General features: G+C 40.0%; 1 protein-coding gene across 4 annotated transcripts in view; it reads right to left on the reverse strand.

The window, feature by feature from the left end:
• Nucleotides 1-2,758: 2,758 nt before the first annotated feature.
• The window catches only part of btbd10.L (BTB (POZ) domain containing 10 L homeolog), a 30,514-nt gene continuing 19,698 nt past the window's right edge, over nt 2,759-13,574 (reverse strand). For 3 of the 4 annotated variants that reach the window (XM_018256353.2, XM_018256354.2, XM_041589083.1), the window contains 6 exons: nt 12,256-12,526; nt 9,961-10,063; nt 8,356-8,476; nt 6,574-6,771; nt 4,688-4,798; nt 2,759-3,736 (listed from right to left, as the gene is read on the reverse strand). In XM_018256353.2, the coding sequence (XP_018111842.1) occupies nt 3,426-3,736; nt 4,688-4,798; nt 6,574-6,771; nt 8,356-8,476; nt 9,961-10,063; nt 12,256-12,526 (1,115 nt within the window). In that variant the 3' untranslated portion in view covers nt 2,759-3,425. The remainder of the gene's footprint in view (nt 3,737-4,687; nt 4,799-6,573; nt 6,772-8,355; nt 8,477-9,960; nt 10,064-12,255; nt 12,527-13,574) is intronic. The other variant, NM_001127788.1, reaches the window with a different exon arrangement.

The raw sequence follows: 13,574 nt of genomic DNA on the forward strand, positions 1-13,574 counted from the left end.
CAATCCAAAGCCAGAGAGTAAAAGTCACAGCAGTGTAAAGACCTGCTTTTTGGCAAAACACTAACTCCCTTTTCCTTTGCAGTTTTCCGGTTATTCCAACGGCTGCTCCTGCTGTGCAGGTTGGACTGTACCATTATTGCACCTTCCTTTACGTCTTTTATTTCATTGGCTGTTGCACAATGTCCAGCCTGCTGTCCCCCAAGCTTCAAACGGCCGCAGAGGATGCTGGGTAATCTCCAGGTCCTGCACTGAAACATATAAACAAAAGTGAATACAAATATGAATATTCCCTGACCCCATGTATTTCCAATTCTTATGGATTTTACTTACTGAAAAACACCACGTCCTGATTTTACAGCCTCACTCTTGTTCTGTTACACCTTTAAGTTAATGTTTAGTATCTTATAGAATGGCTAATTCTAGGCAACTTTTCAATTGGTCTTCATTGTTTCTAGTTTTTGATTCATTTGCCTTTTTCTTCTGACTCTTTCCAGCTTTCAAACGGGGGGTCACTGACCCCATCTAAACACTCCGTAAGGCTACAAATGTATGTTATTCAGGCCTCTCCTATTCATATTCCAGTCTCTTATTCAAATCAATGCATGGTTGCTAGGAGAATTTGGACCCTAGCAACCAGATAGCTGCTGAAACTGCAAACTGTAGAACTGCTGAATAAAAAGCTAAATAAGTCAAACCACAAATAATAAAAAATGAAAACCAATGGTCTCAGAATATCCCTTTCTACATCAAACTAACAGTTCATTTAAAGGTGAACAACCCCTTTGAGTTAACTTTTAATATGTTATACAATGGCTCATTCTGAGCAACTTTTCAGTTTCACTATTCAATTTTTTAGTTTTTTTTTTAATTTCTGCATTTTAATTCTGACTCTCTCCAGCTTTCAAATGGGGGTCGCTGACCCCATCTAAAAAACAAATGATCTGTAAGGCTTCACATTTATTATTACTACTTTTTTTCATTCCTCGTCTTTCTATTCAGGCCTCTCCTATTCATCAGTGCATGGTTGCTAGGGGAATTTGGACTCTAGCAACCAGACTGCTTAAAATGCAAACTGGAGAGCTGCTGAATAAAAAGCTAAATAACTCATAAACCACAAATAAAAACCAAATGGAAATTGTCTGAGACTATCCCTCTCTATGTCATACTAAGAGTTAATTTAAAGGGGAACAACCCCATTTAAAGGAGAATTAAAGGGATAAAATATAATAAAAAAATTATCTCAGAATATCCCTCTCTACATCATACTAACAGTTCATTTAAAGGGGAACGACTCCATTAATATCAAGAATCTAAGTTTCCATGCAAACATCCAGTCGATTGGAGTGGAATATGCAATATTTCAATTCTTTGAGACCCTTGTGATTAATCCGCACTTCCCCTTGATGTAAGTCCCCTCATACAGACGTCAGTATAGAAGACACTTTCAGGATAATTTCCCCCTTAAAAACCCCAATACGCAGAGTCCGTGTAGGCGACACATCTCGTGTGACCAGCCACTGCTTTAAGAATGAAAATAATTAACTTTTATTAAATGCAAAACATACAATCATTGTAATAAACAAACGACTCTTATTTCTGTAAACCCGTCAAAGGAAATATTGTGTGTAAAGATGTAAGGCATTGCTGAATGGAGAGTCTGGTGGGACTGTAGTACAGAACTTCATCTAGAACTTTATCAGCACCGCCGGATACTGACAGGAATGGAGAACACAAGGCTGTGTGTGTGTGTGTGTCAGTGTGTATATATATATATATATATATATATACACACACATATACATACATACATACATACAGGTATGGGACCTGTTATCCAGAATTCTCAGGACTTGGGGTTTTCCAGATAATGGATCTTTCCGTAAATTGGATCTTCATACCTTAAGTCTACTAGAATATCATGTAAACATTAAATAAACCCAATAGGCTGGTTTTGCCTCCAATAAGGATTAATTATATCTTAGTTGGGATCAAGTACAAGTTACTGTTTTATTATTACACAGAAAAAGGAATTTTTTTTTTAATAATCCTGATTATTTGGATAAAATGGGAGTCTATGGGAGACGGCCTTTCTGTAAGTCAGAGCTTTCTGGAAAACGGATCCCATACCTGTATAAATATATATGAATATGCATCTATAGCAGGCACCACGTTTCCAAAAAGATCCGCTGCTTGGGTGACCAGGCCAAACAAGCAGATTATCGAGGGGGGGGGAAGAGAGGGAGAGAGAGAGAGAGAGAGAGAGAGAGACAGAGAGAGACAGGTGATAGAGATAGTGAGATAGACAAGTGACAGAGATATATAGATGATAGAGAGATAGACAGGTGATATAGATTGTTAGGTGATAGAGAGATAGACAGGTAATAGAGATAGATGATCAATAGATAGATAGATAGACAGGTGATAGAGAGACAATACAGAGATAGGTGAGATAGATAAGACAGGTGATAGAGATAGACAGGTGATATAAATAGATAGATGATAGACAGGTGATCGAGACAGAGGTGATAGAGAGATAGGTAGATGACAGAGACAGATAGATGATAGATACATAGACAATAGAGAGACAGGTGATATAGATAAATAGATGGACAGACAGGTGATATAGACAGTAGATAGATAGATAGATAAATAGAGAATAGATAGATAAATAGATGGACAGACAGGTGATATAGAGATATAGACAGGTGATAGACACACACATGCACACTTAAGTAATACAGCCATGGGGGGGGACAACGGTTTATAGTAAATATTCCAGTGGTATAAATAAATCAATCTGTGCTCAATCATAGTGAATACATTTAAAAGGTTTGTGAATATATTTCTAAAGCCAAAAAAAGTTGGGGAGGTTTTTTTTTTTTTTTTCGGGAGAGATTACGTTTTTTTTTTTTGCAAATGAGCACAATACAGTAAAGCTATAAAACATGACAAACACCAATTGGAAACCATTAAAGTGCCACGATGTAGGAAGCTTATGGGACTTCTGCCCAGATCAGGGAGGAGGTTGAAGATGCCCCTGTTGGTTTAGAAGGGCTGATGGGGAAAAAGAACATTTGGGTGGGCGTTAGAGACCACCAGCTTTTAACAAACCCGCTAATCAATAGGCTTGAACAAAGGGAACGGAATTGTTTTCCACGTGTTCCTTTGGTCTTAAAAATAATAATAATAAAAAAAAAAAGAAGAAGTCCACGCGGCAAAGACACTGTAGAAAGACAATTAGACTGGATCAGGGGTCGCGCTCCCTTTGCAAAGACTGTTCCTAATGATTGTAGCAAATCACACAGAGAGCGGAGCCGCCTGCAATGATTGGTCATCTTAACCTGGAACCACTTTCTCTCCTCTCGTCATCGGCGATTTCAAAGGACTTGCCGCCATATTTGTTCCCGCATTAGAAAGAGTCGCAGTTAGGAAGTGGAGTTGGGGCCGTCGGGGTCCATGTCGTTGTTGCAAGGTGGGGGGTGATTGGGTAAAATATCCAGCTCATCCACCTGGGGGGTGGGGTGCATGACTACCAGCTGGTCCTGGGGGAAATCTGCGGCGGCAGCGGCGAGGTTAGTGATCGACTTGCTCTTTACGCACTGAAAGTCAACATGGCGGCTTTTGCCTTCCTCTTTCTCCCACGACATCCTGATGAAGGGTCTCTGCACATAGTTGTAGATCACTTCAGGCCTCCCCCCTGGTCTCTTCTTCACCTTCTCCTTGTACGTTGGATACCCTACAAATGAAAAATACAACGTTTAATAACAAATCCTGCCGCTGCCTGGAGACTGCTCTTGATACAATCAGTGGGGCTGGAGGCAATCGATATGGCAGCATCATTTCCTATATGTATAATTTACAAAGAAACAATGTGCTGTGAGTACAAAAGGCTGTACAGGTATGGAACCTCTTATCCAGAATGCTTGGGACCTTGGGTTTTCCGGATGATGGATCTTTCCGTAATTTGGCTCTAAATACTGTAAGTCTACTAGAAAATCATATCAACATGAAATAAACCCAATAGGCTGGTTTTGCTTCCAAAAAAGGATGCACCGAATCCACTATTTTGGATTCGGCCAAACCCCCGAATCCTTTGCGAAAGATTCGGCCGAATAGCAAACCGAATCAGGGGAAAATTGGAAGGGGAAAACATTTTTTAATTCCTTGTTTTGTGACAAAAAGTGATGCGATTTCCCTCCCCACCCCTAATTTGCATATGCAAATTTAGATTCCGTTTGGCCGGGCAGAAGGTTTTGGCCGAATCCGAATCCTGCTGAAAAGGGCCGAAACCGAATCCTGGATTTGGTGCATCCCTAATAAGGATTAATTATATCTTAGTTGGGATCAAGTACAAGCGACTGTTTTATTATTACACAGAAAAAGAAAAAAAACATTAGCATTATTTGGATACAATTGAGTCTATGAGAGATGGCCTTTCTGTAATTGTGATCTTTCTGGATAATGGGTTTCCGGATAACGGATCCAATACCTGTACTATTACAGGAGAAAGCTGCGAGGTCACATCTTCTATGTCTATAGGTTAAATACCGACTGATCAGATGACAAGGGAGTCTCAGATTGTGACTTTATTCATAGACAACGATCATTTCTGAATACATTACAATAATTCATCTTTATAAACGGATTTCTTTTTATTTTCCCATATGGGTTTCCGCTTAAACCTCACCTTCAATCCCGAGTCGGATCTTTTTTAGACCTCTCTCCTTCAGGACAGATTTTGCTACGTCTCTGTTTTCGATGTACTTGAAAAATCTGTACAATTTGGTGCTGTAAATAACTGGAAAAACAACAGGCATCAGTACAGATGTATATCGGTGGAACAAAGCTTGGCGTTTCGTTTTGCTCGAGGGTTAATATTTTCACTCCCCGTGTAAAATGGTTTCTACATTTGCACGATTCATTCTGGAATATGAATTCTCTAGAATAACGCAATGCATTTATCCTAAAATCTAGGGGTTCTGGGTGCTTCTTTCATGAAAACACTGCCAAGATAATAGGGACAGGGCAGCCATCAGGGGGGGACAGGGGGGAGAGTTGTAGGGGGCCCTGAGGGTAAGGGGGGCCCTGCCACGCCACACTTACTTGATTAGCCGGGCCCCCCATCTTTCTGAGAGCTGCTGACTTCGGGAAGGCATGGATGTTTAAGGGGCCCTGGCCACCAATTTTCTCATAATGTGGGGGGGGGGGCCATGGCCACCAATATTTTTTAATGGGGGGGGGCCCTGGCCACAAATGTTTTTTATGGGGGGCCCTGACCCCCAATATCGTTTTATTAACATGTGGGAACCCTAGCCACCAATATTTTTTACGTTTTTTTACTGTGAGGTGGGGGGCGGACCTGTGGGGTGGGGAGGGCGGACCTGTAGGTGGGGCTTGCGGTGGGTGCAACCCAGGGGACCCAGGAAATTTTGTCGTATGGGGCCCTGCAATTTCTGATGGCGGTCCTGAATAGGGATGCACTGAATCCACTATTTTGGATTGGGCTGAACCCCCGAATCTTTCGCGAAAGATTCAGCCGAATACCAAACCGAATCCGAATTTGCTTATGCAAATTAGGGGTGGGAAGGGGAAAACATTTTTTACTTCCTTGTTTTGTGACAAAAAGTCACGCGATTTCACTCCCTGTCCCTAATTTGCATATGCAAATTAAGATTCGGCTGAATCCTGCTGCAAAAGGGCGAATCCTGGCAGAATCCCCAACTGAATCCTGGATTTGGTGCATCCCTACAAGATAAACACATTCTAATCCCATTCCCTTCTAAGGCCAAACAAAGGCATAGCCATTCTGTTATTAGTTTCTTCCCCTTACTATTTTCTTGGCTTCATCCACAGATAAACACATTTCTCAGCCCATTTCCTATTAAAGCTGGCCATACACCCGAAGATCTGGTCTTTGCCAAGATCACCAAACGAGTGGATCTTACCCCAATGTAGTCACCTTGATATGGGCAGTATTGGGCTGATCCGATTGTTCATCCCCCAAGGTAGAGTCCTGCGCGGGTCCATTTTTTTGGACCCGAACCCGAAGCGTACCCGCAACCTTCAATCCGCAACCCGGACCCGTATTCTTACCCGCTTGGACCCGCAACCCGACCCTACCCGCAAGTACCTTATCCGCAACCCTGAACCGCGACCTGCTGACCATCAAGAATCAGGAAATGCTGTCATTGTAAACCGGAAGTGACATCATCTGAAGTAGCCGTGACCAGAAGAAAGGAGTGAATATCGATATTGAGAAGACCCGCGGCCCGACCCGCAACCCTCAGAACTGCCGACCCGCGAGTATACCCGCACCTGGAACTTCTAAACGAAACCCGCAGGGTAACACATGTTTTTGCGGGTAACCCGCAGGTACCCGACCCGCTGCAGGACTCTACCCCAAGGCTAATGATCAGATCATAACAAAGTTAAATGGAGGCCAGCGGGAGAGGACGGCATTAACAAGCCAACGTGGTCCTTGTCGCAGCGAGCAACAAACACACTATAACACATTCTATTACACACTAACAAATATCAAGTGTTTCTGACGTACAAACACCGGAGAGCACGTACTTTGAGAATATTCTTCGCCCATCTGTGGCGGGTACTCTTCATCCCAATCCACAACATCGTCATCTGTTAGGACAACAATATGGCACTCACGTTCCCCGCTCTGAGCGCTGGTTACCATCAAGGGGAGGATCATCTCCTCCAGGTAAAACTCAAATTGCCGGCGGGCTCCATCGTTTGATAATTCATGCATAAGGGCACCTGGAGGGGGGGTAAAAAACATTTTGTAAAATAGATTCATTTTGCAATTTTTTTGTAAGCCTGTTACAGTGTAAAGTAATGTACCCTCTGTTGAAGCAAACACAGTTATTACATTGTGCAGTGTGTTCCATCACTGTGCAAACTTCCCAAAAGATCAGAAAGAGAAACCTTCCCAGTAGATCAGAAAGAGAAACCTTCTCAGTAGATCAGAAGAAAAACCTTCCCAGTACATTAGAAAAAGAAACATTCTCAGTAGATCAGAAACAAACATTCCCAGTAGATCAGAAAAGAAACTCTCAGTAGATCAGAAGAGAAAACGTCCCAGTAGATCAGAAGGAAAAACTTTCCCAGTAGATCAGAAGATAAACATTCTCAGTAGATCAGAAAGAGAAACCTTCCCAAAAGATGTGAAAAGAAACCTTCGCAATAGATCAGAAGAGAAACCTTCTCAGTACATCAAAGATAAACCTTCTCAGTAGATCAGGAGAGAAACCTTCCCAAAAGATCAGAAGAGAAACCTTCCCAGTACATCAAAGATAAACCTTCTCAGTAGAACAGAAACCTTCCCAGTAGACCACAAAGAGAAACCTTCCCAGTAGACCACAAAGAGAAACCTTCCAAGTAAATCATAAGAGAAACCTTCCCAGTAGATCAGAAGAAAAACCTTCCCAAAAGATCAGAAGAGAAACCTTCTCAGTACATCACAAAGATAAACCTTCTCAGTAGATCAGAAAGAGAAACCTTCCAAGTAGATCAGAAAGAGAAACCTTCCCAAAAGATCTGAAGAGAAACCTTCGCAATAGATCAGAAGAGAAACCTTCTCAGTAGATTAGAAAGAGAAACCGTCTCAGTAGATCAGAAGAGAAACCGTCTCAGTAGATCAGAAGAGAAACCTTCTCAGTAGATCAGAAGAGAAACCTTCCCAAAAGATCAGAAGAGAAACCTTCTCAGTACATCACAAAGATCAACCTTCCCAGTAGACCAGAAAGAGAAACCTTCCCAGTAGATCAGAAGAGAAACCTTCTCAGTCGATCAGAAGAGAAACCTTCCCAAAAGATCAGAACCCTTCTCAGTACATCAGAAAGAGAATCCTTCTCAGTAGATTAGAAAGAGAAACCTTCAAAATAGATCAGAAGAGAAACCTTCCCAGTAGATTAGAGAGACAGAGAAACCTTCCTAGTAGATCAGAAGAGAAACCTTGTCAGTAGATTAGAAAGAGAAACCTTCGCAATAGATCAGAAGTGAAACCTTCCCAATAGATCAGAAGAGAGCGAATAACGAATGCTGCCTGCACTTTCCATGTGTCTTTGGGAATTTAAGTCAAAGTAAACTGTATTGTCATCTGAGCAGTATACAAATACACAGTGAGATGAGACAACGTGAAGTAGAAAAGGCAACAAGTAGTAACAATAAAGCACTCACTGTTTCTGTGAACTACAGGTGGTGAATATTAATGCAGAAGATATTTGGAAAGCAATATGGAAGCAAAAGGCTTTAGGGGATCAGAACAGATTAATAAAAGGATTGAGAAGACAGAGAGACACCTCTCACTGTGGTTTGGGAGGGGGATCTCTCAATACTTACTGAGGTCTCTGCATTTGATAGTGCTATAGTCAAATGAGATGCACAGATAGTCACAAGCCTCCCTTAGCTCAGGAATTGATATTCCATCGGGGCAACGGATTATTCCAGTCTTGTAGTAATCCTTGTAAAGATTATAGAAAAAACATTTTCAAATTCAATGACAGTAACAAGTAACAGCCCAAGTCCATAATAGATTATATATCAACTATTGACTCTTCATGAGACCAGAGAGAATTCTCAAGCACAGGATACACTGTAGATAACATAGTTGATAACTACTATATTTTAGTAGTAGTATAGTACTTATCTGCTGTATCCTGTGCTTGAATGGCTGCCCCCATGGCTACACAGCAGCTTGTTTATATAAACTATAGTAGTACTTATCTGTTATCTACTGTGTATCCTGTGCTTGAATGGCTGCCTCCATGGCTACACAGCAGCTTGTTTATATAAACTATAGTAGTACTTATCTGTTATCTACTGTGTATCCTGTGCTTGAATGGCTGCCCCCATGGCTACACAGCAGCTTGTTTATATAAACTATAGTAGTACTTATCTGTTATCTACTGTGTATCCTGTGCTTGAATGGCTGCCCCCATGGCTACACAGCAGCTTGTTTATATAAACTATAGTAGTACTTGTCTGTTATCTACTGTGTATCCTGTGCTTGAATGGCTGCCCCCATGGCTACACAGCAGCTTGTTTATATAAACTATAGTAGTACTTGTCTGTTATCTACTGTGTATCCTGTGCTTGAATGGCTGCCCCCATGGCTACACAGCAGCTTGTTTGTATAAACTATAGTAGTACTTATCTGTTATCTACTGTGTATCCTGTGCTTGAATGGCTGCCCCCATGGCTACACAGCAGCTTGTTTATATAAACTATAGTAGTACTTATCTGTTATCTACTGTGTATCCTGTGCTTGAATGGCTGCCCCCATGGCTACACAGCAGCTTGTTTATATAAACTATAGTAGTACTTATCTGTTATCTACTGTGTATCCTGTGCTTGAATGGTTGCCCCCATGGCTACACAGCAGCTTGTTTATATAAACTATAGTAGTACTTATCTGTTATCTACTGTGTATCCTGTGCTTGAATGGCTGCCCCCATGGCTACACAGCAGCTTGTTTATATAAATTATAGTAGTACTTATCTGTTATCTACTGTGTATCCTGTGCTTGAATGGCTGCCCCCATGGCTACACAGCAGCTTGTTTATATAAAATATAGTAGTACTTATCTGTTATCTACTGTGTATCCTGTGCTTGAATGGCTGCCCCCATGGCTACACAGCAGCTTGTTTATATGAACTATAGTAGTGTTTCTGAAGCAAACACACCAGTTTTACCAGTTCAGGGAACAGTATATTATATTTTAATTACTATGGAACACTTTTTTGTTGTTACTGTTCCTTTAAGGATGAAATAAAAATCATTAGAAATCTGGGTCAAGTGAAATGGCAAAAGGAGAGGCGGCAACGGATTATTAGGACTAAATGAATGAATCGACAGAACGATATCAGTGTCATTATGTCCTGAATAAAGGAATTCCCGATAATGTATTTTGTTTATCTGCTCACAAGGCAACACACAGATGCTCACCAAAATGGCCCGAAATACTGTGCAACTGATCCCTTCTGCCACCTCGAATTCCCCCTTGTCATTGGGACGTGTGAAATTATGTTCTCTGCCCGATCCAAACATCCTGCGGGGAAAAACGGTGAGAAGATTCAGCGCAAACGAGAAGGAAATAAGAGCCGACCCCACAGCTATCTCACAATTTATTCTTCCTTTAATGACTTTATTAAAGGATAAGTAAACCTTTAAAATAAGTGAAAGTAAAACTGACAAGGGGTCTATTCTAAGCACTTTTGTCATTTACATTCATTATTTATTCTTTTTTCATTCCAAGATATTAAGGGATACATGTGCTGTTAATATGAATGAATTTAGTTACAACAGCGCCACCTGCTGGTCAGTTTCCCACCAGTCTGACCAGCAAGTAGTCAAGGAAGTTGTCAGGAGAAAGTTATTTTTATTGAGTTTGCAATAAAATAAATAAAATTGACAATCACATAAACATGTCTATACAAATGATGTTCAAAAAGAATCAAAGAACAAAAAAAAAAAAAACAAGTAATGTTAAAACAAACAGACCTGTTCTTTTCCCTTAGTTCAATCTTGACAAAATACATTTTAAGACTTAATCAAAAAGAATTAATGAGTAAATCAGCAAATTATGTGAATGGTTTAGCCTTTATATAATATAGGGATGTACCAAATATAGCATTTGGTCTGAGATTCGGCCTTTTTCAGCAGGATTCGGCTGAATCCTTCTGCCCGGCGTACCTAATCCGAATTTGCATATGTAAATTAGGGACAGGAAGGGAAATCGTGTGACTTTTTGTCACAAAACAAGGAAGTTAAGAATGTTTTCCCCTTCCCACCCCTAATTTGCATATGCAAATTCAGATTTGGTTCGGTATTTGGTCGAATCTTTCACGAAGGATTCGGGGGTTCAGCCGAATCCAAAATAGTGGATTCGGTGCATCCCTAATATAATATAACTACATTTCCAGTCACCCTTCCCCATTCGTTTGTGCAGAAATTTATTCTACGCTCAATTTTACTCCTTTCAGATAAATCCTCAACTCTATGTCTAATGACCTCTTGAATCCATAAACTATATAAATATGAAAATAAGTCTTTCAAAATCGGAGGCTTATCTCTAATCCAACACAAAATTATAGATTTTCGGGTAGCTGCCATAACTAATCGGTGAAAATCTACAATTTCAACTGGAAAATGAGCTGAAAAAAATATTATTTAACAACAGAAACGAGTCTCACACCCAATGATGCAAAACGCGGATTCAATAGAATATCTGAATTAATTGACCTTTTATTAAAACAGGCGACACTCGCCAAAAGCTTTTTAATAAATGGACACGTCCAAATATAGTGTAAAAAAGAATCGACATTCTGCTCTTTACACTTAGGACAAAAAAATAAATCAATTGAGAATCAGTAGAGTTCTAGAATAATAATTAGGGATGCATCGAATCAACTATTTGGGATTCGACTGAATCCTTTGTGGAAGATTTGGCCGAATACCGAACTGAATCCGAATTTGCATATGCAAATTAGGGCCAGGAAGGGGGAAAAGTGGAAAAAAATGTTTTACTTCCTTGTTTTGTGACGAAAAGTCACGTGATTTCCCTCCCACCCCTAATTTATATATGCAAATTAGGATTTGGATTCAGTTTGGCCAGACTCAAGGATTCGGTCGAATCCTACTGAACAGAATCCTATATTCGTTGCATCCCTAATAATAATCTAAAACCAAGGTGTATGAACCGATACTGCTGGTCTCTCCATCCCTCGGAATTAACAGTTTTCGTAAAATTTTGAAGAGACTTCAAGAGATCAGATGTAATATTTATTTCCAAAAAATAAAGAAGCCCATTTTTTCTCTCAATTAAATTACTGGACAAACATCATTGGAAAGTTTGTTAAGTAAATGCGATGATATTAAAGGAATATTATTAAGTCTATGGTCTTCAGATAGTTGCAATATTGATTCATAAAACTGATGATTCTTTAAAGAGCAGCCTTTCTCCTGACAACTTCCTTGACTACTTGGTGGTCAGACTGGTGGGAAAATGACCAGCAGGTGGCGCTGTTGTAACAAAATTCATTCATATTAACAGCACATGTATCCCTTAATATCTTGGAATTAAAAGAAATAAATAATGAATGTAAAATACAGAAGTGCTTAGAATAGCACAATCATCAATTGGAATTCACTTATTTTAAAGGTTTACTTATCCTTTAAAGCAGATAGAGGTCAATATGGTAAAGAAAGTGAACGATAATAAAATAAAGAATAAGGACGAACCTGCCCAACATTGTGTTTGGCTGAGCAGTGAATATGGATGGATCTACGACAAATCTTGTATTATCCACAATAAGTGTGACCCGTTCAGACGTGCGCACATTGCGAGCTCCTTCCTTCACATTCTCGTAGACGAACACCATCTCCCCAGTAGCCTTACACTTGCCATCTGAACAGGACTGGCTACTGTTCCGGCTGCTACTGGAACCGTTGGGGGAAGTTTTCTGTGGGCGGGGACTGCTTGGCCGGGATGAACTGTATTCCTTCTCTCGATCTACAAAATCAAGGATTGGTTTCAGTTTACTGCAAAGTGAATTAGAGAAACCGGCGACTCTTTGTCCGGGAATTGGAAGGAGTAAAGTACTAACGGCAGTTGCATAATTGGATTTTCAAGACCGCATATTTACATTCGTTCCCGGAAAATTTACATTGAATTATTATTTTTTTTTCCCGTAAAGCCACATGACTCCCAAGAAGGCTGCGCACGCAAGTGAAACATGGTAACAGGTATGGGATCTGTTAACAAGGAATTCCATTATCCACATAATCAATGGTTAAATACAGATCAAATAGGGATCGAGCCTTAGGTGGAGGCACATGGAGGGATTTAGTCGCCTGTTACTGCATCTAATCTCCCCAAAATGCCACGGCATAAACGTCACTTCGGTGTTGCCTCACGAGGAAACTTCGGGCGACTTCAGAAAAGTGAAGCAGCGCTTATGCCATCAATTCACATTGTTGCCGGCAGGAATGCATTTCAGGGAGATTAGTCGCCTGTAGTAGTAAAGATTTATCACATAAGAATCTCCCCATGTGCCCACCACCCTTATTGTCCCACCCAATCTGAAAACAACTGAATTGGAAGGTGAACAACCCCTTTAAGGTATGGAGATCCAAATTACAGCAAGATCTGTTATCCGTGAAAACCCCCAGGTCCTGAGCATTCTGGAGAACAGATCCCATACCTGTATATGTATATATATATATATATATATATATATATATATATATATATATATATATATATATATATATATATATATATATATATATATATATATATATATATATATATATATATATATATATATATATATATATATATATAATACTCAAAAGCCATGAATATCTTGTATATCCTTATAAACAGTGAGTTCTGATGTCATCAGTTATAAACGGTGAGTTCTGATGTCATTTCTGTCACATAACTCATTGAAACTTGTGTATTATAATAAATAAAGTACCCCCAGTTGCAAAATATGAGGCTATTAGAAGTTACCATGACCTTCGGCCTCGTACTTTTATATGGTCATGAAACTCCT

This window comes from Xenopus laevis, chromosome 4L, assembly GCF_017654675.1.
Source record: "Xenopus laevis strain J_2021 chromosome 4L, Xenopus_laevis_v10.1, whole genome shotgun sequence".
Classification (NCBI taxonomy): domain Eukaryota; kingdom Metazoa; phylum Chordata; class Amphibia; order Anura; family Pipidae; genus Xenopus; species Xenopus laevis.